Genomic DNA, 26,266 nt, shown 5'->3' with positions numbered 1-26,266 from the left:
AAGTATTAAATTTATGGACAACTTGTGTTAGCCGGGCCATTACACGTTCTTGGCCTATTTTTCCATCAGCCTTTATTGTTGATGATGTAACTGTCATGTAACTGATGGTGTCTATTATACGGAGAGAAGCAAAGATCGGAATAAGCAAAATATCGTTATTTGAAATCAATTAACAATCGACGTAAGACTACGAAATATTCAAAAGTGGTCCGCTTGTAGTTTAGAAAAATTGAATTGTTAAATTAGCGAATCCCTTTACGGGACAGATACGTAGCTCACATATGTAGCTCAGGGAAGTTACCGAATGTCCAGGCCAGTGCCGAAGGCGAAGTGTCCGGTTATAGATTTCATCGTGTTCTGTCCTGTTATCGGTATGTGTACAGTAGACAGATCTACGTCCTTACTGATATATTCCGTTAGCCACCAAATCCAAATCTGATAACAGAATTAGAACCCAAATTAATTACTCAAACATAGTTTATCCGCGTATTTTATTAAATCTTGTAAACTTTCGACTACACACTCCTTCTGCGTGACGTCTATGGCTGACTGATGGAAGCTCGGATTGACTGAAACGAGCGAGACAAAAAGATAGAATCTCATGCGAATGCACACATACAAATGGCTCTCTTAGCACACAACTCCACTGAAAGTTTATTAATACAAATAAAGTTTAGCTAACGAATCGTAGCCAGAATTTGACAATGGTAGATTGTGCAAACAAACATATATATAGAGAAAAAAACATATTTGGGCAGACTGGGACATATTCTGATGAACTATTTATGTGACAGAAAAAAAGCCGAAACAGAACCACAGACTCATTAAGACAGGACGTTGTGTTCAAAGTAGGAGCGAAGATCAGTTATTGCCCAGTATATATATATATACATATATATATATATATATATATATATATATATATATATACGGCCGGCAAGTCCCAATCAGGTTATAGATCTGCCAATCTACCTGCGATCCTCAAAGGTTATTCCCCCAGAACATAGCAATCAACGTACCTATAAATTCAGCACGTATGGTCAAATTGAATTTTCGCGCCGAAAGTCGGTCAATCCTGAGCTGCTGTACTGACTTGCTTTGCTTCGAATTTTAATATGTTTCGTTACCACTATGTACATATATTAAGCCAAAACTTTTCGAAATTCAACTTGAAGTAGATAACGATAAAAGCTGTATAACAATTTAAAAGCTTACTGTAAAATTGTGCCGTATTTGTCATTAAGACCCATTCAAATCTAATTAACTTTTCAGTTTGGGAGTTAAAATTATTATAATATATACATATCGTAGTAAGTAATAGTAGTATATACTTTTATTACTGTGTTTGAGATGAATTGTACGTCCGACACTATTGGTTTCGTAAGGTCCGTTTCCAATCCGTCAATGACTTGCCAAGATGACTGCACCTAACAGCAACAGCAAAATTGAGATCTCTCTCTGACTAACATCCAGAAGAAATTCGCTATTGTTTATTGCAGTGTGGCAGTAAACTGCGTCGAGGATCGTTGACAAGATTGCCCCGACAGCGGGAGTCGCAACCCAAAAACATGGTACATTTTATATTGGCGCCCACCATGGGGGTATGTATTCTGTTGACGAATTCGAATTCATGCCTTAGTGAAGGCGATGGCGACGACGTTTGGCCCTCGATGAATCGTTGAAGGATTCGCGGTAGATTTTTGTCGTGTGAGAATCTATCCAGTCTAAGCAAAATTCGTAACTTTCTTGTTCACTATTCAATAACTCTCAAGCTATACGCATAACTTAGCCGTGTAGACCGTCCCGAAAATGTATACACTGTAGGATTTTTCCTCTTGACTGTACAATGCTGATGGCAATTATCTGACGCAAGTTACTGCAAGAACTTACCGTTTTATCACGCACGTGGAACACGTTGGAAAATGTAGTAAATCTCATTTTGAAGCCAGAGCATATCTCGATGAGCGTCCTGCAAACAGATAAAGAAATTCCATAGAATACCATGTGTGTTCCTCAGACGTGATGGCAATGGGATAGCTTTTTCTATGACGACATTTCAAAGATGAAGTTTTGATTAGAAAGGCGGCAAGGCTAGCCTATTAAAAATCGTAAACGAATTCACGGCACTTCGCTAACTGCACGAACACTAGCTATTTTTAGCACCGCAGCTAGGAGAAAAAAACTATATATTTAATGTAGGCCTTTTTGCTCAGACTTACTCAAATATTAATTATATGTAAATAAAAACTGGAGCTATGAGCACCACAAAACGCTTCTATGAGCAGACCGAACGGGATTTTTTCGGGGCACCTCGTATAATATTTATTAAAAAATAAACCTGAAATATTTTCTATGAAACATTAGTTTTCCTAAGGGCTAAGCTAAACCTAATTAGGCAATCTTTTCAGTTCCTGCATTTATAAATTACTAGAGGTGGAGAATCTGTCGACCATTTTATGCAGCTCCTATATAGTAATGTCCGAAAAACTGTTGAGTTGGTAACAAAATTCGCAATTACTATGATATAATAACCCTATAAGGCCTTTGCACATTTTTTTGGTAGTCGATCATATATAAAGGCGAGCGCCCAAGGGCGAGAGGTACAGAAACATTCAAGTCAATTGCAACTATAGGGTCACAAAGAATAATGGACGGAAACACAACTTTGATCCGATTCATGAACCTGAGCATATTGCCTGACTCTTAGCATGGTTGAGTTCCGATTGAGTTTTGTTGTCTGAAATCCCATGCATCTACTCAATCATATACATGTATCGAAATTTCTTTGGAAATGTTTTTTTTTTTCTTAAAGGTGATGTAACGTCTCAGAGTGGAACTTCCCTTCCCGATGGTCAGTGGTGCACAGTAAAAAGGCTAAAAGTCAAGCATACAATAATATACTCTCATAATTGTGCGAGAAAATGGGACTGACATCGTAAGTCACCTGAGAAAATCTCTGTCGTGGGTCCGGCATTATCGCTAGTCTAGTTTAGTGATAATGATTATTATAATAGGGGTTTATTTAAAAAAAAGTTTTTTTTTTAGGTGATCATTAGATTTACATTTCGATGCATTCTAGCCCAGCTTCTAAATATAGTATATGGAAAAAAACAATGACAGCAAATACCGACCTCTTTTAAACAGATCGTACGGTTTTATTTAATTTAACCTTAACAAGAATACTATTATTTTCCAAACAAGGGTTCGTCTGTCCTGCAGTGCGAAAATACCCGTTATTCTTCCTTGTCCTATCGGAAAATATTGACCTGCGCATAACACTGTATGCGTTGCCGCAACATACAAGTGATTTTATCGAAAAAAAAAAAAAACACAGTTATTAGATACATGCGATTACTCGTTGTTAATAGCGTGTAGTCTATGAGCCTCTATCCAGTTATGAGCTAATGCGTTAACGTGAGCAATTATAGCACTGAATTGTCTAGATTTAAAAAAAAATCTACAATCTGTACATTTAAAGCTTTTAGAATGTTTAATAGGCCAAAATATAACTTCAAGTTTGTGGCGAAGATGATTTTTAGGGCTGCGGCGTAACGTGGCCAGAATTCTAATTAACTTAGATAGAAAGTTGGTGCACTTAACCATTTAGTGTGAAAACTTATTCAATATAATTGCTATTTATAGAAATGGGAATGAGAACCTCGAATAGGATTATAAGGTCGAATATAAGTGGTATTATGTTTGCTACGTAACTTCCACACGCGTTTTGAAATATAAAAATCGAAAGATCGTCAATATAACCTGGTCCTCCATTAGATACAGTCTGATGTATTCAGTCTCAATGTTAACTCAATCGGATACCAATACATACATACGTTGGAATACGTCTATATATATATGCGTTTTAGTACGACGTACTCTATCATTCAGTCTTTGTTTTCATTACAAGTAAGACGGGCACCAAAAAAGGCCCAGATCTACTACGTGTGGCGTACGTGCGCATTTACGTCACAGGCGTAAACGTTTCTTTATCAGTCAGCAAAGCAGTTTTCAAGAATTATATTAAGCGTCGGGGCGAGCACCAGCATTTTTTACGGTGCTTCCCCAAAATTTGTACTGACACTTGTTGCTATCTCTACTAGTAAATGTCGTCTAGACAATCGTATAAAACGAAAACTATTTGTAATAATTAAACTACTAGTAGAATTCTTGCTACATGACATGTATGCGGTTCTACTGGTTCAATAATCCTTTTTACCCAGAAAATTAGGCTCTAATAAATGTGGGGCATTACTAAGATTGCCCATTCCAAATTAGATATAAGGTGTAGTGCTGGCAATGGGCGCCATTTGAATAGCACTTTATGAATAGCAAGGACAAGGAGACATATATCGCAAAATTTCAGTCTCCATCTGCTGAATCCTCTTCAGAGGGTTCCGAATTATTACGCGCAACCGGATTCTAATGTGGGTTAGTGAGCCTGGGGCCGACGATTCAACTTGGCTCCGCACAGATCAATATGTGCAAAACCAATATCCATTAAGTTTCGATTCCTCCATTAAGCGTCAATCCGTTACTACAAACCCGGCTGTTTACTCAACCGCGCCACGAGTTGAACCACACGAGGGCCTAAAATGGAAGTTGTACATTGAAATCTCTACTATGATCAAACACGTTGCTATCATCAAATGCTGGAAACTGCAGAAATTGATTGCAGTACGTGAATTTAACGTTGTTAAATAGCAGTAACGTTATACGGGCAGAAAACGAGCAAAGTAATTATTGGAAATTATGCAAAGTTCCACGCTGGATTTCATAAATCCGGCGCTTAATTTCGAACTAATTTGCAGCATCCTCAACTAAATACAAATAAAATATAAAGATTTTTTATCGAACGCAGAACGTTTGCTATCGATGGCTGACGACCCCCCAGTCGAATTCAGGCAGAAAAAATAGTATCACACAATTATTGTCAAAACACAATTTGTCTTACTTTTTTTTTTAATAAAATAATGCAAGTTATCTCAGTACCTTAAGTTTTAACATTGTTCATTTGGGAAGGGTAGTCATTGGTACCAAGAAAAACGAAAATTCGAAAAATTTTTCTTATATCCTGCTTACGTGTGTATTAGAAAAGAGCAATAGTGGTGTTTACGTTAAACGTACTAAGGGCACTTTGTTTTGACAGGAACTGTTTTGGTGATCTGTTTATATGTTTTCAAATAAAGCAAGAAAAAGAGACGTTCATTGGTAATTTTACAATCCCGTTAGCTATAAGGAAAATAGTTCAGTATAATGCAAAATCGCTGAGGCCTGCGGGCGGTTAAAACACTGGCTTTTTTAGGACAAACGCTAGACCATGCAGCTTTACTATTACTATTGTCATCCCTACACGACCCTGTTGTGACAATCGTCTATCTTGCCGGACAGCCCGTTGTCGACCTTTGAAAATACATTTTTGCGAAATAGATCGAGCTCTGTAAAATGTATAGAAGCCAGGATAGTCTGGTACAAAATCGGGTATCTGTCAATAGACTTTAGTCATCGATTGTAGTATACAACATCTAGCCAAATTGGCAAGCATTAATTACTACTCATTTCTTCTTTAAATAGATATAAACATGCGCCAACAATCCAGTTGAAGTAAATGTCTTCGTCCGAAGTTCAGTACATAGAATCGACTAATACATAGCAGATTTTTTTGATTGGATTTCGGTACAGGCGTGAATGCACCGGGGGCATGTTACGTCCATCTATCAGCATAGCTGACGCGTAAATGACAAAATTCATAATTAATCAGTGCCAGAGATGTATTTTCGCTTCCATAGCTGTATTACGGTAGCACTATATCTGACGTCAGTTGGCCGAGGCTTTTTATATGCCTGCATACTTATGGGTAACGGACTTCATTCGTCCATAAGCGTGTAAACAGATTATCGACAGATATGAGAACATCGGTTCTATCACCATAATATCTACGATACGTTTACTGGGACAATAGAAACGAACAACCGGTGTGAAAAGAGCTTCATTATGAGATAACCCTTTCCTCCTGTTAACTCCTTCGGGTGGCAGGTCGAGACGACTTTGTTTGATAGGCAATAACATTTTGGGGTAATACACACGCCTTAGGTAACAATTCTTGCCGAACGCGCAAAGAACAAAGCTCTCTCAGTCGGTCATTCTCCATGAGCTCGGGTGCCGAAGTCACCACTCGTTCCGATCAGCTTTTTGCTAATTCGCTATTCTGGACGCTGGCGTGCGGTTACTGGCGCACGATCCTGCGTCGATTGTGCCCACCCGAACACGCGTTTACCCCTTTCGGTACTCTCTCATTGTTGATGCTTTATCGGCGCTCTCTGACGTTTGTTCGCGATCGTTGTCAGGTTTGCTTTTTCGACTGGAGAGCCTTATATTCTGTCGAGGCGGTACCTATTTTTACAGTATCCATTGCTGCTGCTCCCCAAGCCTGCAGTTGGCGTTGATCAGTTTGCTCGACGACGATGATGATGTTCATTGACTGACTAACTACTACTATTACTACTAGCACTTTCAGAATGACTCTTTTTACTTATACTGTCAATAAAAGTTCTACTAGTGAACTAGCACTTTAAGGAAAGAAGAAGAAGAAGAAGAAGGCGCGAGAGAGAGAAGGGGGGGATATCGGCAGGCGTTCCTTCCAACAGCTTCGACCAGCTATTCATTCTAGGCGCCTACGGCAGCCAAGCACGATGAGTACAACACGCAGGCAGAGGGCAGATATAGCGAACGAGCGAGCGAGCGACCCCCTAGCCGATTGAGAAATAGACAGACAACGCAGCAAACAGACAAACCAAACAGCAGCCTTATGCGTCCGGCAAATAGCGGCCTCTCGCCGTCCGTATAGTTAGAGAAAGAGGAAACCCAAAGAGACCCCCGTCCTTTGAGACGAACAACGGTTTGCTTATAGCTCAGCTAGCCATGTCTCTCTCTTGTCTGTACCTCTCGCTCTGTAATGTTCTCTTTCGTCACACACATGATCGTTTGTATGGTGCAGCAGCAGCAGCAGCAGCAGCAGTAGCGTCAGTCGACCAGCTAAACCCACTAGCGGACGGATGAATAGAGCGACAATCGACGGCAAAGGAGGAAGATTCCTAGCTAACGCGATCCTTGTTTGACTCATTGCGTTTGCACTATTCCATAGAGGCTGTACTTGCGGCAATTGCTGTTCTATTCGACACTTCAACGTATATAATGGTGAAAAGACGATTAAAATTATCACCAACGACATTATTATGAGTAACAGTGGCGGGTGTTTACTGTCTGCCTGTTCTAGTCTACTAATCAACATTTCTTACGCGTCTCTATGGCACATGCGCCAGGGAAAATTGTGCTGCTCCTACTGCTGCAAAAGAAACCATCTTCGAGTTTTTAGTGATGTATGTGCGTGTCTCTTGCCGAGCGTGACTGGACGTGTCCGCAATGACGACTAATATACCATTCCATATATAGTTAAAGCGTAGAAAGGTAGTGAACGGCATTAAGAAGCTATACGAACATCGAAAGAATCACCTGGTAACTTGCTCCCGTTTATGCTGGATAAGATGGTGAATAGACGGACCAATGTGGATCAATGTTCGGAATGGAGATACTATGCAGTCGCCCCGGTACGTTATTTGTGTGTCAACAATAGGGGTATTGAAACAGTCCTGCGCGCAACGTTTACCCTCTCCTATCATAGAGCAGGCGACTTTAGCATCCCGCTGTACTCTCATAAATTGTACGAGTACATTTTGCTTGATAGTTGATTTTATCGTAATTTTACCCAACGCTTAATGCTATTCATCGCTCTTACTGGCCATCTACTGAACACTAAATACAAACAAGGGCTTTTTCTTCGAGAGGATCGAGAAATGGACCTTGGCGGCAACGTACGCGCGGCTTGTTGTAAATAGAGCTTACGGATGACCGAAACAGGAAAAGACGGCGACAAGCCAAATCGATTGGGAAACAGAATAAAAGTGATCAAGTTAGACGATCAAAAAGGCTTCGAAGGCTAGACCTAAGTAAGATTAGACGCTTTGCTGTCTGAGAGCAGTTACTTGGCTTATGGGCGTGAGGGTAACTTTGAACCTGATGAACCTGCAAATCTGTTCGTCGCCAAAGTATCCTCCCTGTTTTGACACTTTCGGTGCGGTTAATACATGTAAATTGTAAAACAGAAATATATATATATAAGCGCATATAATAGTACTGTTTATTCACGTTTGTCCGTATAGTGCTATTAATCAATCGTAAAAGACAAAATGGCAGGTGCTGGAGGGGCTCTTTTACACTTGAGAGACAGCCTTTAAGGAGGGATCGCCCGAGTATTTCAGCTTAGGACCCTAGGACGATAAAGAATTAAGTGGAATAAATATCATTAAAATAAACGTTTACACATACTGCTAATTTACGCGCTTAGATAAATCCTTAATGACTCATCGAAGTTGTTTCTGGAAGGGCGTTTGATGACTTCCCTAGCTTGATCACTAGGTTTGAAACGTAAGCGTTGACGAACTCCTTTGATTCACTCTGATTTGATTAGAAAAGTAAAAATATTTGTCTAATGATTTGTGTTAAGTTTCTGCAGTTATTTTCTTATGATACAGGAGCGTCGTACATTGTACGATTTATCTGATTTCTGCCTCTAGCTTCGTGTGTTTGGTTTCAATTAAGACCATTAACTCTGCCTACTTTTAAAAAGACGTCTTTAATCGGTTTTCCTACTACGAACAGTTAGATGTTGCAGCCATAGCTCGCGAAGCAACGCCTAAAAATCCGTATCGTCACTTCACTATGAACTGTGGTCCTTATTTATACCTACTCATTGTAGTATACCTTCGATAGTAGTCCAGCTCACTTGACATATCTGCTACTAATAGACTGGTATACAGAGGCCGCTAGTCTATCGTCGTGACATGCTAGTCTATGAAGTTATTGTAAATCCGTGCGTCTTTCTCTGCTGCCTAATAGGTATACGTAACTTCTAGCTAATCCGTTTGTTCTCGTCTAGCGTTTGCTGAGCGTATGTAGTTGAGCACAAACGTTTATCAACGATTGTATTTGTTTTTAGTAGCCATCTTTGAAAATTGTTTATTGGTACGCTTCGAAGTAACATTTTCTGTAATTTTCTTGCCTAGCCTACCATTCTTACGCCGGTTCACCAGCGGTCACGATCGGCTCCGGCTCGTGCCACAGCTACTGCGGACGATCCTTCCTTCACGCAAAATCAAGATGAGACCGATGAAATTGAAGGAGTGACGGTACTCGCAGATGATGATGTTAATAATGACGATGATGAGGTGGTCCACAAAGTCATCGTGTTGCCTACGCCGGAAGAACAACTTGCCCAGCTAACCAAGGAGTTCCCTCCGGCGATTATTGCCATAGACACCTCGGAGAAATCCTTCAATCGAATGGCCGCTATGAGGAAGTCGCTAATACATGTGAGTGCATAATAGTAATAATATACATATATAGCTGTTTGTTGTCGCGGTTGGTTTATTATTTTTTTCAACTATTGAGGATTTACGTAACCGAGTTGGATGGTGTGCCCAGCTACGCCCCCCGAGAGTCGAGGGTTCTAACAAAACGTATAGTTTATAAACGATTGGAAGTGACCTAAACCCATCTGTTAGCTAGAAGCAATTGTTTGAGAGAATATTCTTGCAGTTCATTCACTTAGTGAGCTCTCTTTATGCTTTATAATCCTTATATACTTATATATATATATATATATATAAACCTTTATAACATTCAACAGTCATGGATGAATATATGAGTACGTTTGGAGGGGGAAAATAGTTGGCGAGTTAACCTGCGGCTATTTAGAACGTAATAAAATGATCCGGCGCGTTTTTGAGTCAACATTACGACGATCATCAAACATTTCAACGTTGACAATCCGATTTGAGCTGCTGAAATATTGTAGCGCCTTCGTTAATGTTAGATTGTCCTTTGAAATACGAACTAAAAATTATACCATATATATATATATATATATATATATATATACATATATATTGATTTATTACGATACGTAGTAATATAAATAAGTTAAACGTAGTTGCGTAAAATCATTGTCTTTTTTACGGTATAAAGGAAACTCTATACAAGACGCGTGTTTCCCTACGGACCCTACAAACACAAGACTGCAATGCCGCGTGGTGCTCAGATCACGTCATATCGAAAATGAGACTATGTATCTTCTATAACGTAAGACTATATAAAGTTTCTCGACCAGACATACGTATAGCTGGAGTCAAACTGCTTTTACTTATTAGCAGTTGAACCCATTGAGGCATCTCAAGTAGTATTTGAGATAATGACTCACGCCGCAATTTTTATACCAGCCACGTCGTCCTATTTTCAAGCCATAGCATTTTTTCGTGGCATAGGCTCTGGAAGTATATGGCGTCATCCTCAGTAGACTGTTATACATAAGACCTGCGTCGACTGCACCGAAATTTTTAGATGAGACTAGCGCCATTTTATTCGAATGCCAAAACAATTCCACTCGCAATATATTGCATGTCACTTACAAATAGACGCGCGTGAACGAGAATGCTGAGATCTATGCATTGTAGCGTCGAATGTTGTTGAAGTGTGGTCCTGCTTTTTTGTAATATGAAAAAAGGAGCCCGTTGCCTGGCAACGATGCTGTTGAGCTCAACAGCTTCCAAGTGAACGGACACCGCTTGCAAGACGGTCGTCGTTTGCACGCGCCATTGCGTCACTACATGTTCAGATAGGACCTGTTTATTAAATGAATGTGTCTCTTCCTCTCGCTCATATGCCTCTCACGTATAAGTACGTCCGTTCTATTATTTTCCCATACGGTATTAGGGCCTCCTCGATGTGTGCCCTGCTTCACTGGGCTGTAACATGCACAGTAGCGCTTTGTACGATTTCGTAATGACATTGTCGTTGTTATCTTTAGCTTCCGATTCTGCCAGTGCCTCATCCAATTCAGTGGAATGGCTCGTTTCGCCTGTTACCTTCTATGAAACAAGGGAATTAATTGTCGGCGACGATGACCCCGGTTTCATCTTCTCTCTGTCCCCTATGTCGATCCATCAGCGTTTTGCTACACAATATTTGTGTCAATCCGGATTAAATGAACAACTCTTTGCATTGACATCCCTGCAGCAGCGTGATTTCTTCTATTGCCAGTGCTGACATATCGTACTACTATATGGCCCCTTGGATATGTCATTCTCTTCAATTATCCGATGTCATCTTTAAGGCTGAGAAAATTGAGCCACAGAAAATTCGAACTTACTTTATGGACGAGTTGTTTTTAGCAACGCCACGATGCGAGGACCACGATAGATTCCCGATATCCATGCAAAAGTTACTTTCTCACCTATTTCGACTATTGTTCTTTTTAATCATCTACAATTGGCTTTCATTCGTATTTTGTCCGGATCCGCGTTGATTACGTTCGCTACCGGCGAGATGACCCCACCTTTCCAAGATTAGTGTATTCCAACTCGAACCAATGCCACATTTGCACCGAAGCGAAAGAAAATTCGCGAACCACCGGATCGGCAAACGGGTTTTGCGCGTAAGATTAGTCCAAAAGAGCTAACCCGGGCGAACCTGCACCGGTTGCCGTTGTTGACGACCCCGCAGCGTTTTGTCTACCGTTTCGTTCGCTTGACGCTAGTGAATATAACGAGCGCGCATATCACAGCTAGTTGAGAAGCAGCGTCTGCCAGAGCCTGCCCCTCATTGTTCTCCTCTCCTAGACGAGTTGTTGGTATCGCAAAAAATGAACTGTAACCGACGCGTTAGGGAAGGATCAGCGATCTCACAAATAAAACGTTTCGTTATTTGAATGCCCCCCAGTGATAAGCCGGCACTGATTGGCAAAAGTCCATTGAAGCTTTAACGACGACGCCGTTAGGTAGCAGCCGTCACAATTACAGATATCGCTTACGATGTGTCTATTGTCTGTAGCGAACAAGCATTTTGTAGCAGAAAGTAGACGTCGAAGGATCAATCGATGGATTGATCGCCTTTGCGACAATGCCCCATCGTAACAAGTCGATTGAAGAAGAAGGAGGTGCTGGGCAACGGGAAGCCGAGGGCAATGAGCAAGTGGAAGAGCAAAACGAGATCGAATCGTTCTATAAAGGCAATAGGCATATCTTCAGTTGTCGTTTCTATTGTTGAATTCTAGTAGAAAAACTGATGGCTGTGCTAGGCATATGTCGTTGGCTATATTTATTTGGTTATTTAGGACAGTTATAGTAATTATCTCGCCATTGCTGCATTAGTAAGGACAGAAATAAGAAGAACAAGCCTCAACTCGTTGTACCGTGCGTATCGCTGCTGACGACTACCGCGAAATGTACGTCGATGTAAATATGGCGGCTGGACTAAAGCGTCGCTAAAAATCTTCGTACTAACAAAACAGAATTTGTCATATTTGCAGGTTGACTTCTTTATCCGGACCAAAAACCGCAAGAACAAAAAAGTCAAACGGTCAAATACGGTCTGCGATTCCTGCTCGCAGGGAGGTACCGTCCGCAGAAACAGCTGCGGGGTAAATGCCATCGGTGGGCAATTGAAGCTCAGTCACTCGTCGGTTCAGACTGATGGAAACGCTAACAATCCGCCCACCAGTGCAAACAACATAGGCGGTGGTGGGAGTAATCAACAACAACAATTAAAAGAGCGCACCAAACGAAGGTAAATTCATGACAATTTGCTAGCTGGAGTGCGCGAAACGTTGAGTCATCGCGGCTTACAAACTTTAATATTATATCTATTGATCCATATCAAATGCAATGAATAATTATATTTTACATCAGGAGACATGCAGTCACCATATAAGGGCGCTTCAGTTAGACGGAAACACATGCGGTTTGGTCTATTTATTTGAAGGGTCGTAGTAAATAGACTGAATACCGAATGGTGAGATAGGTAGTAAGGGAAAACAAGTATAGCTATTGTTGTTACCGTTTTGTGGCCATACAATCAATCTGGAAAGATCATTGACCTGCAGCCTTTCCGCTTCTAAAGAGCTCATTGGCAAGAAAGATCACTGATGGCGCTAACTATACGCATTGGCTACTTTCGAATCGGAACGTCGAAAACTGACGTAGACATACAGCGATCTCGTATGTATGGTTTTCCGTGAGTGGGTGCTTCGATTAACCCTTATATAATTATCATTAAACAATTTGGATCGATTTACTAAGGCTATACATATATACATTAGCTTTTATTTGGTTAGGTCCGATTCATGGTCATTAAAAACATCAATGCTTATTATTATTACCGAAATATAGAAAGAAACATTGGCGGCTGTTGCAAACTCCACACTCGTATGGCCAGCGGTTCATCGTCTGTCAGGATAGATGTATTAGACGATATCGGACTGACACAATGTGTACATAAACAATTATAAATGAGAATAATAGTTATCGTCAGGTACGACTAACCAAATATATGCAACAATGTTCGGTGTTCTGATGGCCATCTTTTCTCAGATCCGAGCGTCTCTCCGCGGGTTCAGTGAACGTTGTTAGCACCAGCGTCGCTGGAGCCGATTCATCCGGATCATCTCAGGATATTCCGACAACCCTTAAGAATGAAAAACGCATTTCGTTCTATGAAAAGTTGAAGCAGATGGGCCGACGCCGAGAGACATCAAAAGAGCGTAAGGACGAGAATAATAAGGACAAAGATCTCAGCAAGGATTCAGCAAAGGAACAACAGGTCGTTTCCGCTAATGGCGACGGTGTTAGTAACGTCGTCAGCCAAGAAGATACACAACGACAGCTTGAAACGCAGGAAAGCCAGCAACAACAAAAGGCAGGAGCCAAACTGCCAATATCATCGAACTCGCAGGCTATCAACGTTGCCGTGAAGCTTCGCGAGTCTTCATCTAGCAGACCGAGTGAGCAGGGTTAGTGCATACTAGGGGCTGGGAAAATGTCAACAGTAAGCATTAAGGTTATCGAGACTAGTGATAGCGACAACGGGTAAAGCTTGAAGGCTCCACACAGTCTTCTTCCGGGAAACAGTACACGACAGAGAAATATATTTTCGTCCTGGTGTTTCGAAGATGCAATGAATGCGTCGAGAATTCAAGATGTTAGACACAATTGTTTCTTTCATGTTTTCCTTATATAGATGTTATTTAATAGAACTTCGCAAAAAACTTTTTTATTTTGTAAAATACTTAAATTTTATTTACGTTTCTAAGTCTTCCCTTTGTAGCGTGGGGCTTTAACTAGCTTTCGCTATCTGCAACATCCATCAAACGTTCATCTTCCTCTATCTAGAATTTTAGGTCGGTGATTGTTCTTAGATTACTCTACCTGTGGGGAGACTATTTAGTAGAGAATCGCATCGAATCAAAACTACTTCATCTATCTTAGTAAGCTTTTACACGCTTTTCCTCTTTTCTGAGTGATTTAGCTTGACTAAATACCCAGTTTTCGCCTTATCCTTGTTAGAAGGAACTTCAGAAATGATCCGAAAAACTCAGCATATCTACCCTGCCAATGGAAGTGTAAACAATCGAAATCATATATGTGTTAACCCAATTGCAACCTGCCCCTTTGCTATTTCTAGGTGACCCACTTAGATAGATAATACGCCCCGTTATTGAATTTTTGAGGTTTTTATAGGAACTCGTTTAGCCGTTATGGATTGTCTACGTGTTATTATACCGTTAAACTGTCCCATTCGAATTGACTCTCTTCACATCTGCCTACACGGGGTACCATAGCGTGAATTGGACATTGCTAATCGTTATAGCCCTCTCCTATGCATTGTGTTGTGCTGTATCGTTCTTAATTGGGATGGTGGTCTCTACGTGCCCAATGAAACACATTAAAGGAAGAGAAAGCAACGAGCTTGTTCTTTGAGGTCTCGACGGACTCCAAAATATATCCCTGGCAGATTGAAAAGAACACTTGTCTAAAGAACTGGCGCCTTCTTACACTTTAGCTAAAATGTAGGAACTGTTCAAGTGTTATCACTGCTTTTCCTGAATCTCTACAATATTTGGTAATATTTATTACTGTTATTATTTACAGACATTTTAAATGTTTTTATATAATACTTACTAATATGTATGTAGTAGAAAGATGCCTTTATATAGAGCATAAAGCTTACTCATGAGAATCTTCCAAACAGTTCACTTCAAGCCTTGTTCATGGTTAGGTTAGACTGAAAAGCCTGCTCTAACCTTCCCATCTACAATAATCTGCAGGACAATCCTCAAGCGGCCACTGGTCCGGGACATCATCAGGTGCCTCCACAAGGGCTTCTGACTACGATCGTGACGTCTCGCCGCCGACGGTACAGGATTCAACAGGAAGCTCAGGGCACGACCGAAGTGGTTCCTCCGTCGCTCCCATTAAAAAGTCCCCCTCTGAAAGCTCACTCGAAAAGGACTCAGCTCTATCCGACACAACACAGACCACTGATCGGTGAGTATTTGCGCGTTTATGCTTAGAATAAAGTCTCATTAAACTGGTTGATCCGTAAGGCTCTAGAAGATATACTATCCAAAGGAGATTTCATCTGTATTTTTATTCATTGAAAATTGAAGTTTTCAAAGCGTAACACGCTGTGCAGTTTACCGAAAGTTTTTCCGCGTTTTTCTGCGAGTTTTTTTCTGGAAACGTTCACAAAATGATTGCCGTACGAAAGTAGGAAAGGATTTTAGATCAGCGAAACCCGGAGGCGCACCACATGCCAAATACCTCTAATTTTACGTATGTAACAACGAAAAAACTGAAACTGATATAGGATATATGCGATTCTAATTCATACGCTGACTCTTATATTGAACTGGAATAAATTTGTGATTGATAAAATTTCTGAACACCTTTAGGATAATCGATATAAACAAAAGAGATCACTGCCTAAGCAGGCTGAACAAAATTGCGTTTTGCGCCATCAGCATTAAAAACTGTCGAGTGAGATGAAAATGAAGCAGTTTATTGGAGGGATTATGGTCTCTGTTTTTTGGATAAACGCGATTGAATTCGAAACTACTCAAGAGGATCAGCCGTAGAGGAATACAGGCGATTACTATGCTCCCCGGCTGCGTGATCTGAACAGAGATTTGAAAAAAACCAGAGTCCTGATCAATGAGCCTTACACAGCTGCATATTTGCGATGGCCAAATCGAGAGCACTCAGGTCCGATATAATCGGGCTTCCGACCCTACGAGCACTTTCAGTGATAATTTTTCTGTGTAAGCATCTCAAGCAATACATTTTTCTTTTTCAAAATTTATTAACAATCAACGATCACAAACGAGTGAAAATCAAGTTGAATTTGTTGTGGCGACTATGAGCTGACGTCATCTGCAAACCGTGATCTGAAGTTGTAGGAAACAATTTCTACTTTTCCGAACAAAAATATGCCACTCGATTGGAGCAGGCATTTTCAACTTCTAGCTGGCTATACTAAATCATCGTAGAGCAATAATTTTTTTATTGAAAACTATTAATTTTTACTTGATTATTCAAATATATGACGCGCATTTGACATAAGGGCATTTTTGTCGTTAACGGACGTTCTTAGCTATTCTTCGACAGGAATAAACAAAAAGTTGTGCTCTTGTTTTTATCGAGGCTGACAATGCTATGCCTTAGGCTATTTTATGTCCTTATCCGGTAATAAATCAATTAGCTTTTAACATCTGATGCATATACCGACCATATGACCTATTCTATTCATTCTAGAAATGCATATCCAATTATTATTTCATCATGCGTCTTACTAGATGGCCTAAAATTATGCAATTTAATCGTATGTCAGTCATATAGGTTGTCTATATATAGCTGTCATGATCTCGCCTTGCAAAACTAGCTAGTTGATCAATAAGGCTTAACTGTCTAACTTACTGTGTTGAAGTCCTGAATTTCAACCCTTACAGCCTACTTTAAAATAGCAAAAAACACATATATGCATGAGTAAAGACCAGTGTACCGGCGACATAATGCGTCAGAATGATACTGTTATTTGCTAATATTATCACAATAGCAGCTAAAACTTATATAGAAACCTAATAATCATAACAGGTTAAAATAGTTCACTTAAAGCAAATTTAATTACTGTTGACATCATCAATGGCCTTGCCCTCTCTTTTGTTCACTGTTTGTAGCGCCCCCGCACGAATCCTTTCCCCTGTGCGACTAAAAGCAATACGCTCACCTCAGCGCCTTGGTCAACTCCGTAAGATTTCCACGTGCTCTGACGACGGCGAATCATCGACGTACTCCGTAGACACGGACGGTTACTACACGTCAATGCACACTGATTCTGGCGTACCACACCAAATACCGGAAAAACTTGTTGAGGTATGAATCACGATTGCTAGCAAGAAAATTACGTTGCACGGCATATTACCTCTTGTTTCAGAGTGTAGTGCTTCGAAAGTTCATTGTCTCAATGATGTGATCTAGCAGAAAGCATTTTCTTATGGTTTAACAGCTTAATAGCAACGCTACGTGGGAGTGTTCTCCTGCTATGGAACAGGGCTTGATCTTAAACGATTAATGCTATGTGGTGTACATTGGTTACTGATCTAGGAACCTGAACCATCGCCAGGAATTATGGTTCCTGCTGGCAGCGTTGTCGATTCGGGAGTGATGCTCGCCCGCCGCGCCTCACAGGGTTCTATTGACACAGCTAGTGTGAACAGTATCCTGTCAGCGTGCGACGCACAAGCTATCTTAGACGACGACGATCTCCACGACCTCAAAACCCTCACGCTCACCAGGGCTCGAATAAGTAAGGACGCAACGGCTGCAGCGGTATCGCATTTAGCTCAAAGTACACCGATGAAGTAAGTTTATGTCCTAGAGCTTCGTTTCTGTTAGGTTTCCCTTGGGGTAACTGCTTGCCCTGGTCATCTAAAAAATCGTTTGAACCATTTGAAACATTTTTTTTTACAACAACAAACAAATTACCAATTGACTCATCGCGTAGCGGATATTAAGTTTTGTATTAAATCCTTATTCGAATATTACTGACAGTAGATGTATGTCCATATAATATGCGTATGGCGTCGCTGTTCGTGATGGTTTGATGTTTAGCCAGCCAAGACGCTGAACAAGGTATGCTGATTTTACTATGTCTGTATTACGCATTGTGTAGTCCTGATACATTAAGTCCATAGAAAAAGAGTGTTCATTAACAACGTCCGTTATTATCGATGTGATGTTGCTTTCGATGCAGGTCAAAGGACAAACCAAAGCCACCGCCGCCGCCGCGAACGTCGAGTGTTCTCTCTCCACTTCAAGGCACGTCTCTTATCAATCAGACGCCAAACGCCACTCTCTCTACAAATCAGGCAATGGCCAACAGCACCCGATCCGCACTGTCGGAAACAGATAATGAGGGTTTCATTATGAAAACCGCAATTAACGTTTATAGATACCCCTCAATCTGTGTTGTCAGTGGTTCCTCTGAAACGTCCGAAAGCAGCGACGAAACACGGAACCCCCTTGAGGTATCGCAAGTTTCATCGTTGTCTCCTATTAACAGCAGTGGAAAAGGAATACAGATATTGCAGTCGCCGACAACGCCGACGGCATTGCAACAACAAAAGCAGCAGCAGCAGCAAGTTCAGCAACATGAGACACTTCAAGGTGAGCTCCATGTGTTCCAGATCAAGAACGCCTTTCAACCTGTTGTCATGCATCCGACACGGCTAAGGTCCTTCTCGATCGACGAGAATGCTAACGAGAAACAACAAACACAAATGGATTCGCTTAATAATGAGATAGCGCAAGCCGGCATGGACCGCCTCAAGCAGTTGCATCAGCTGGAATCAGAGTACTCTAGTCTACCTCCGATGATGCATGTGGGTCAGGCTCAGATTCTGCGACTCGACACCGAGTCTTCCCAGCAACAGGCCGAGAGCGCCATGAAAACACAGGCCTCCTCATACCAAAGACTGTACCGGCCGACGAGCCTGCTGGCCAGGAAGTACGCGGATAAGGAATGGCTGACCGACGGTCCCATGTCACTCCCACTGGAACTTGTCTCAAACGAAGTTTCTCTGCGGAGGAGACAGTCCCCTGCTGTGATCTCGCCTACTCGTGGTATTCTATCTAGAAACTCGGAAATTCTTTCACAGTCGTCGCCAACTGACACGGAGACAAAGAGCTTGTCAGAGAGTCCTGTCGACAATAGTCCCTTGGGTATTCCACTTCCCCCTCCTCTCTCGTACCATCCGTCCATTCTCGACGAGGGTTCAGTTCGGGAGCCGTCGGTGGCGCAAAGTCCTGCTAAATCTCTGGAGGACACCTCAGGTTCCCAACAGGTAAAGTACTCAACCCTGTCGCTTGGACGCACCGCGCGAGTTTCTGATTTAATCAGATCGACTACATCAGCTACGATACCTCGATCGTTCAAACCGGCTGGCAACGAAGAAGGGGCCAATACACCGAACTCTGCCAATAGCTCAACTATCGCTAGAGTACTATTGCGTTCCGAGACGGAATCGCCAAGTATCTACGTATCTGCCACCCAAGATGCCCAAAGATATCAGAGGTAAATATCCATTTCCTTATTAATGGAACATGCCTGAGAAAATTTAAAAACGCTTTTTATGCAAACGGCATACGGTCATAACCTAGATCTAGCAAAGTGTATTGCCTAAAATCGAAGTATAATTATCCAACGTGAACGTTTATCTCACAATGCATTACGGGATAATGATATGTCCTTTGTAGCTAAGCAGGCTCTGCATGGGATCTATTAGCTCTTTGATTTCATACTGATGACGCTCAGGTTCGAAGCAATTTATATCGTTGAAATGAAATATATGAGAGAGGAATTTTTGCGTCTCTGTGCGATCATCTTTCTAGCACACCAGCTAATTTTTATGTTTGACCATTATTCATATCTCTTCTTCTCATACTATTAGCCTGTCAGTATATACAAAGATTTTTTTTATTGATCCTATTGAAATTGGAGCAGGCCTTTATAGCTCGGTATATACTGAATGTTTTTGCTTACAGAACTACTACGACTAGCGTAGAAGCGTGTGACACTACTAGTGGCTCGGCAGTTATGGTGCGTCCTCCGTCCGCGGCATCCGAACGCTCGATGGGGGTTGAGGGTCGAGGCACCCCGCTGAACCATTTCTCACCAATCGCATCACCGCAACTAAATGCTCCTAGTCCCCTCGTATATCCAATTGCCGTCACCCCAGTCCAGAATCATAACCCTGTAAATAATCCCAGATCACGATCAGGTACTACGGCAATATCATCGTAATTATCGCCTGTAGTCGAATAGATGATATTTCAACCCTTAGAAGCAAAATGTTTATTTATTTTTTCTGCGAGCTTTGTCCCTCAGCGTTTGCCATAAGTAGTCAGCTATGTACATGAGTATATTGTCCGATACTAGTGTGCAATTGTAATCCTGCTTGGTTTCCTTGCAGGTATAGTCGATCTGGACCTAAATCTGGAGTCTTGTTATGTGCCACCGCCTCAGCCCGAGATGCCGACCCCCCCGAACAGACCTTCGCGGCCATCTAGCCTCTACGATGATAAGGTGTATGCCACGTTTCTTCCCGGACCCCACACACCTGTGGCCACTTATGTCCCAACGAAGCAGTACACACCACAAAACAACCCATCAAGCGTACCCTCCAATTATGCGGTGCCATTTGACACCCAACCACTGTCAAGACTTCATATGAAGGGATTCTCCCCGAACGAAAATTGCCTTCCATTGTGCAGCTCGGAGATGCCAACGAGTGTGGTAGGAAGCGGTAGGTCTCAGTATTTTAACAATGCAACATACCAAGCGCCCGCATCGCTATTGTTCGAGCGACCGGTGTATAGTAGTCCATACGGATATCAATCAGCTGTAGCAGACTCGAATCATTCTATCAGCGTCACTGGACAAACGCCTGCGGAGGCGGCGGTAACAATTGGCGCGACAGCGGCCACTAAACGAGACAAACTCGTCTGGTCGAATCCGCTCGCGAACTGCATGCCCCTAACGCGCGACCAAAATGCCGCTCCGCCCCCAGGCCCTTCGATCGAAACCTATGCACGAGACTACCATAAAGGTTCACCTTTCCTAGGCGAAACTCAGGTTGCCTTACAGCCGCAGCCCACCACGACGACGGATCTGAGTGACACGAGCCAGCAACATCACAGCCAACCGCGCGATAGAAGGTCATGGTCGGTGCAAAGTGAGAACCCTCCGCCGCAGCAAAGGGACGCGAGACGAGCCTCTCTAGCCAGCGATCGTCTGGGTCCCTGCAAGCCCACCTCGCTAACGGACTTTAAGCGTCTTCTGATTCAGACAAGGAGTCAGATGAATCCCGCTGGCGAGAGGAAGTCTGCCACAAAATTGCTCAAAATCGCCAAGCCGAACCCAAATTCCACGTTCTCTTCCACTGCGTCCGCATCGATGGGTGGAGGAGCCTCGTCGATTTCCGGTAGCGTCAAGCGAGGCGCGGGAATCAAGTTCAACTCAACAGGAATCGAGCCCATCCAAGAGGAAGTCGAAAATACACAGAATTCACCGGCTAAACTTTCTGTTGTTTAGCATAGCTGATACATACATTATGAACATAATGACAAATGGTAAAAATGGAAAATGTCACGTTATTTACAGTTACATCACAAAGTCAGCGTTAGTCGTAGGTAGCATCAGCAAAAGAATGAAGTAAATATATGACATCGTAAGAACGCACGAGTAAGAACCACCCTGTTTGTCCATTAAGTTGCGTAAGTCATGAAAATAGAAGAAGATTAAGCAGTAACAATTAATACGAAACCGTCGTCGTCTGCAGAGTAAAAACCAAAAGCCCATTAGAAGTATTATTGCATCTCTGACGAGTTTTCTCATCAACTTACCACATACGAAAACTGCGACACATACGACAGGGAGCATGTCGAACTACAACAGTCTTGCCACTTTCGTCGTGGACTTAATTCCTATTCAATGCCAGTCAGCGACTCGATTATCTCACACTCAAGCAATTTGGCTTTCATCCTACGTTTTTTCAAAAATTAGGTTTGTCACCGGGTGTCGACACCGGCGTACCGTTATTGCCACTTTCGACAACCACCGACTTAGTTGATTCTAATGAATTGTCATACAATCATGATATACAAATCAGCTATTCCAGGCAAATGATGAAGCAGCCTCACTGTGAACCTACTCAGCTCGTGAGTTGTTTTCTCCTTAAAGTACACGAACCAATCCTTTTCTAGTAGCTATCGATCAGTCTCTTCGAGTTCCCGCTATCGTCCGCATACAGCGAGAGTAACGATTATATTCAAGCCAAGATCGATTGATTAACTATGGTCTGGTAGCGACAAACACCCTATTATCTCGCACTCTCTTTCTGTTCCGGTACTGTTGTAACGGGTACGTAAACACGACCACAAGCCAGCATCCCTGCATGCGTACGTACACGTGCAGAGCACGTTCAAGAGCAGAAATACACCCACCTGGTATTTGTGGTAGAGTCAGCTCTCATATTTAGCTTCATAAAAATTCATAGGTGCTATATTCATTTGGTGAAAAGCACCGTCCGCTCATTTCACTTACAACTAAAACCACAACGAATAAAGACAGTTTCTTGGTTCTCGTTTCACGTGTAACTTCAGCTTACCTCGCTACCATCGAGACAAAAGACTCTCTTAGGTACAAAATTTGAATTCCCTTTCGGGAAGCCATTGACATGTTTCATCACCATCATTTCCATACACATTCCCGTTGATGGAAGCTAGCCAAAGTAAAGTAAACGCCGAAAAGGTCGTACTGACAAAAATGTACATCAAAATACAATATTTTACTACGCGGTAATTGATAGCAATACGTGCAGCAACCGTTGATGAGTATAAGAAAAAATTAGCGCGCAGTTTTGCAGGCAGAGGCCTGCAGGTCCCAGAGGCCGATGTACCAGGCGGGCATATGTACCCGAGTTATGGTGCTGTCGGCGACGAATGCTGAAGTAAGTCCTCCCTCGATTGACACCTTTGGCATTAATAATCCATTCGCCCCATTGAGACACGCCTGCTTTAAAGACGTACAATATTTTGTTAAGAAATGTTAGTTAAGGACGATATACTGCCATAGGTGTGGCTATACGACCCAAAATGACCTGAATCCCCAACAGAAGCTAATTGTTCTATATACAGAGACAGAGTAGTAAACAGACACAGATTAATGCGCTGTTTGTAGCAAAGGGGTGTGTTTATTGAGAAATATGTCACAGTTTACAGTGGAGCTAGTTAGAGATCGAAAGCGTTTACCGTAATCGTACGATGGCGTCAAATGTTAGTTCATAGATGTGATTTGTATTTATTAAAAAATCACATGGTAAAGAAAAGGACGAATGAGTAACAAATTAATCAATGAAACAATTGTACGCCTTTTAATTAATATTGTCTATGCGAACTCAAGTATATCAGGTTCGTACTAGTCTCTTGATTTACCAGCGAATTTATTCATTGTTACCGTTCAGAAGAGCATTTTTGAAAAATTCAATGATTTTTACGTCCAGCTTGACGAGATGGGCTGTACGTAACAATTGTCTGGGTACGCTACGTGTTTCGTCGGGTCGAGTAACGACTAAATGCAATGCAACGGCTGAGGCATCTGTAGAATTTTGAGCGCGACTGAATAAAGGTAAACATACAAATATTGAGTAAAGTATGTGAATGTATTGCAAATTATATGGTAATACAAACAGATCAGCAACTAAAGGTTGTACATACTGTAATTTGGATAATATATTACTCCTCATGTAGATATAGAATGTGTATATCGTAACAACTGTAAGAGAAATATAAAAAAATTATTAAAGATGAAGGAGTCTGAAGAAAATAAAGTATTTTTAGTTTCAGCTCAAGAAAAAGACTGATATGATGTCCTTGTTTGTTGCTACTGGCTGCTGATCTAGATAGGCTGACGAATGCCCGTGGTGCGTGCAATTTCAAAGAGTGCAATGAGTGGAACCTTGTAAAAGTCATTATTGCGAGAATTTTATCAATTACGATGTTAAGGAATCAAAATGTGGGACACAAAGTAGCAATAGAACAGGGCCCTATGAGCAAATGGATAGTTACATATTAGTTATCTTGGACAACAGCACAGTTTCACGTTTTCGGGGCTGACAGAGCTTTGTAAAGACAAGATTTTTTCAGTCGGGCCGCGGAGCGTTGATACGTGAGCACCGCGTTAGCGTTAAACGCCGAAGCTTTCGTAAAGATGACATCACAGACATAAGCTAGGGAAATGGGTCGTTAAGTAAGAACCATTGCTTCGGTGAGAAGAGCAAGACAGAGGATGCCTTGTACACCAATACTGTAATACCTGAAGCCCAAAATTGGTTAATCTATAGCCAGCGATGGACTCTAAATGCAGACCTCGCATTTTCTTTCGTAATCGGGCAAACGCTAAAGGAGTCGAGTCGAGAAAAATTTGCAGATATTGTAAAGTGTCTCGTTTCCGATAAAACGGGGTATTTTGCTGAAATTCGAGAAATTTATACAGTTTGACCCACTGGTTAAGACAACAACAATTAATGCTCGGTACCGACAAAACTAGAGGGCCATATTTGTTTGCAGGGATCAGCTTTTACAGCATTTAAAAGCTGCAGCAGTAGGAGAAGATGGGCCAAGAACAGTTTTCTATTGAAGGCCCGTCACACATTTTTGCACTCCTGCACATATTTTCCAATGAATAATGAAGAACTCTCGTTGAATGAGAACGTCTGCCATCGCTAGAAACACAGTCCACCCTTTTTCGATATGATATCGCCAGTTAGCCGGAACGAAAAAAATAAATGTTGATTTACTCAAATTCTAGCAAAGCAGTGAATTTTATTCACTAAAAAAATACAACTTTGTTTGCTTCGGTATTTGGTTAGCTTTACTGATATTTAAGTGGTGCGATATTTACTAGCGGAGTGAGTTTGACGTAGACATTGATAGGTTATAATGATAATGGGCCTGTAATAGATCGTTTCAGATAGAATTCAAGAAGGGCCAATAATCGCATATATAATTGAAATATCTTTCATTGGCTTTAGTAGTTGATGTTTTCATTGCTGCTCCTACTTGGGATCCAATCGTCCCATCACGTGCAGAAGTACTAAGCTGAATACTTGTGTAAATTCCAACGCTTGGTATTCTTTGAACTATATGCAGGCTCAATTTTCTTTTAGCTTTCACGAACCACACTTTTACCGATAATCCCATTGTTTACATTCAATATGCCAAATTGACTTCAGTATAACGGAAACTTCAACACATGAGAAAAATCTAGTGGTAAATATAGCTACTATTAACGAAATCGTGCTTCTCTACTGGCATAAAGCGAGCATCATTTTGTAGATGTAGAAATAGACACAAGTGCCATGGAATAGGTATCTTTGTCTATGTCTAATGTATGTACAATTATGCGTATGAAACTTAAGATAACGTAGAAACTGTGCTTTGTTTATTATTGTAAAGTTTATTGTCGGTGTTTTAATTATTAAATTGACCTGAATTATAAAAACTATTGAAATTGAGCGGAGTATTAACCATTCTTGTGAATCACGATTAATTTTAAGCGAAACCGTTTCCTCCAAACGAAAAAAACTGGGGTTCCTTCACAGAACTGAAATCTGATCAGTCTTTTGAAATGGACTGAGCAAAGACTGTCTTTGCGGAGTTCATGTATTCGCCGTTGTTCAATCATTTTGTTAAGAAATTATTTTATCTTTTTATTTTTATAGCATGCAACGGAAACACGAAACTCTACACGGCAATTGGTTCGGCGTCGGAAGTTTAGCAAAAAAAAAGCCGGTGACAACTTTCAGAAGTTAGCGTTCGATACGCAGTTCTCACTGCTGACAAACTTTGGGCCTCTTAACGGCCCAAACGAACATGAAAAGAAAAAATGGTCCGCTTGAAATTCTTCAGAAAACCCATTTCCATGATGCGCAAGGTCATATATAAATCATTCTACTTGCAACCAGGCCATCCGGCCATGGCAGGCAACACCCCATATGAAAGCTGCTAAATAGTTACGCTCAGATAAAAGAGCTTATTAATACAAACGATACGGGAAACTTGGACTTTTGAAAGTCCTAATTAGCACAGTTCGTGGTCAACAAGTTATTTTACGCGCAGGACTATACATCTCCGGTTAGCATTTGAAGATTCATCTTAATGAACATATAATTGTTCCTTGTGTTGTAAATGCTTCTTCTTGACGCATATACTTTTTTTTTTTTTGTTTTAAAAAGCTTTTATAAAAGCTCATAAATTGCAGTATT

The 26,266-nt window shown here is 41.4% G+C and overlaps 2 protein-coding genes across 4 annotated transcripts in view; one reads left to right on the top strand and one right to left on the bottom strand.

Moving 5' to 3' along the window:
* Positions 1–23,859, top strand: part of gukh (NHS actin remodeling regulator GUK-holder) — a 162,656-nt gene extending 138,797 nt beyond the window's left edge. Inside the window, exons 3-11 of one of the 3 annotated variants that reach the window (XM_022834427.2) lie at positions 9,120–9,425; positions 12,419–12,675; positions 13,479–13,888; positions 15,212–15,431; positions 17,120–17,315; positions 17,547–17,803; positions 18,196–19,515; positions 19,986–20,221; positions 20,414–23,859. In XM_022834427.2, coding sequence (XP_022690162.1) covers positions 9,120–9,425; positions 12,419–12,675; positions 13,479–13,888; positions 15,212–15,431; positions 17,120–17,315; positions 17,547–17,803; positions 18,196–19,515; positions 19,986–20,221; positions 20,414–21,534 — 4,323 coding nt within the window. In that variant the 3' untranslated portion in view covers positions 21,535–23,859. Of the gene's footprint in view, positions 1–9,119; positions 9,426–12,418; positions 12,676–13,478; positions 13,898–15,211; positions 15,432–17,119; positions 17,316–17,546; positions 17,804–18,195; positions 19,516–19,985; positions 20,222–20,413 lie in introns of all 3 variants that reach the window. The other 2 variants (XM_022834426.2, XM_086968582.1) reach the window with 2 other exon arrangements.
* Positions 417–9,126, bottom strand: LOC111261152 (uncharacterized). The gene is made up of 3 exons (XM_086968583.1): positions 7,510–9,126; positions 1,891–1,969; positions 417–569 (listed from the first exon to the last, which is right to left on the bottom strand). Exons 1-3 carry the CDS (start codon positions 7,710–7,712, stop codon positions 540–542), a joined length of 312 nt encoding a protein of 103 aa, XP_086824709.1. The 5' UTR covers positions 7,713–9,126; the 3' UTR covers positions 417–539.
* Positions 23,860–26,266: the final 2,407 nt, after the last annotated feature.

The sequence above is a fragment of the Varroa jacobsoni genome, unplaced genomic scaffold, assembly GCF_002532875.2.
Source record: "Varroa jacobsoni isolate VJ856 unplaced genomic scaffold, vjacob_1.0 scaffold_524, whole genome shotgun sequence".
Taxonomy (NCBI): Eukaryota; Metazoa; Arthropoda; class Arachnida; order Mesostigmata; family Varroidae; genus Varroa; species Varroa jacobsoni.
Note: the sequence above shows the minus strand (reverse complement) of the source record. Positions and strands in the feature narration are given on the sequence as shown.

Excerpts from the sequence above, each read along its gene's own strand:
- LOC111261152 (XM_086968583.1), bottom strand. The coding sequence starts at position 7,712 with ATGAGAGTACAGCGGGATGCTAAAGTCGCCTGCTCTATGATAGGAGAG. Across the intron at positions 1,970-7,509 it reads AAACGGGAGCAAGTTACCAG|GACGCTCATCGAGATATGCT; the intron begins GTGATTCTTTCG and ends ATCTGTTTGCAG. Across the intron at positions 570-1,890 it reads TCCACGTGCGTGATAAAACG|TCAATCCGAGCTTCCATCAG; the intron begins GTAAGTTCTTGC and ends CGCTCGTTTCAG.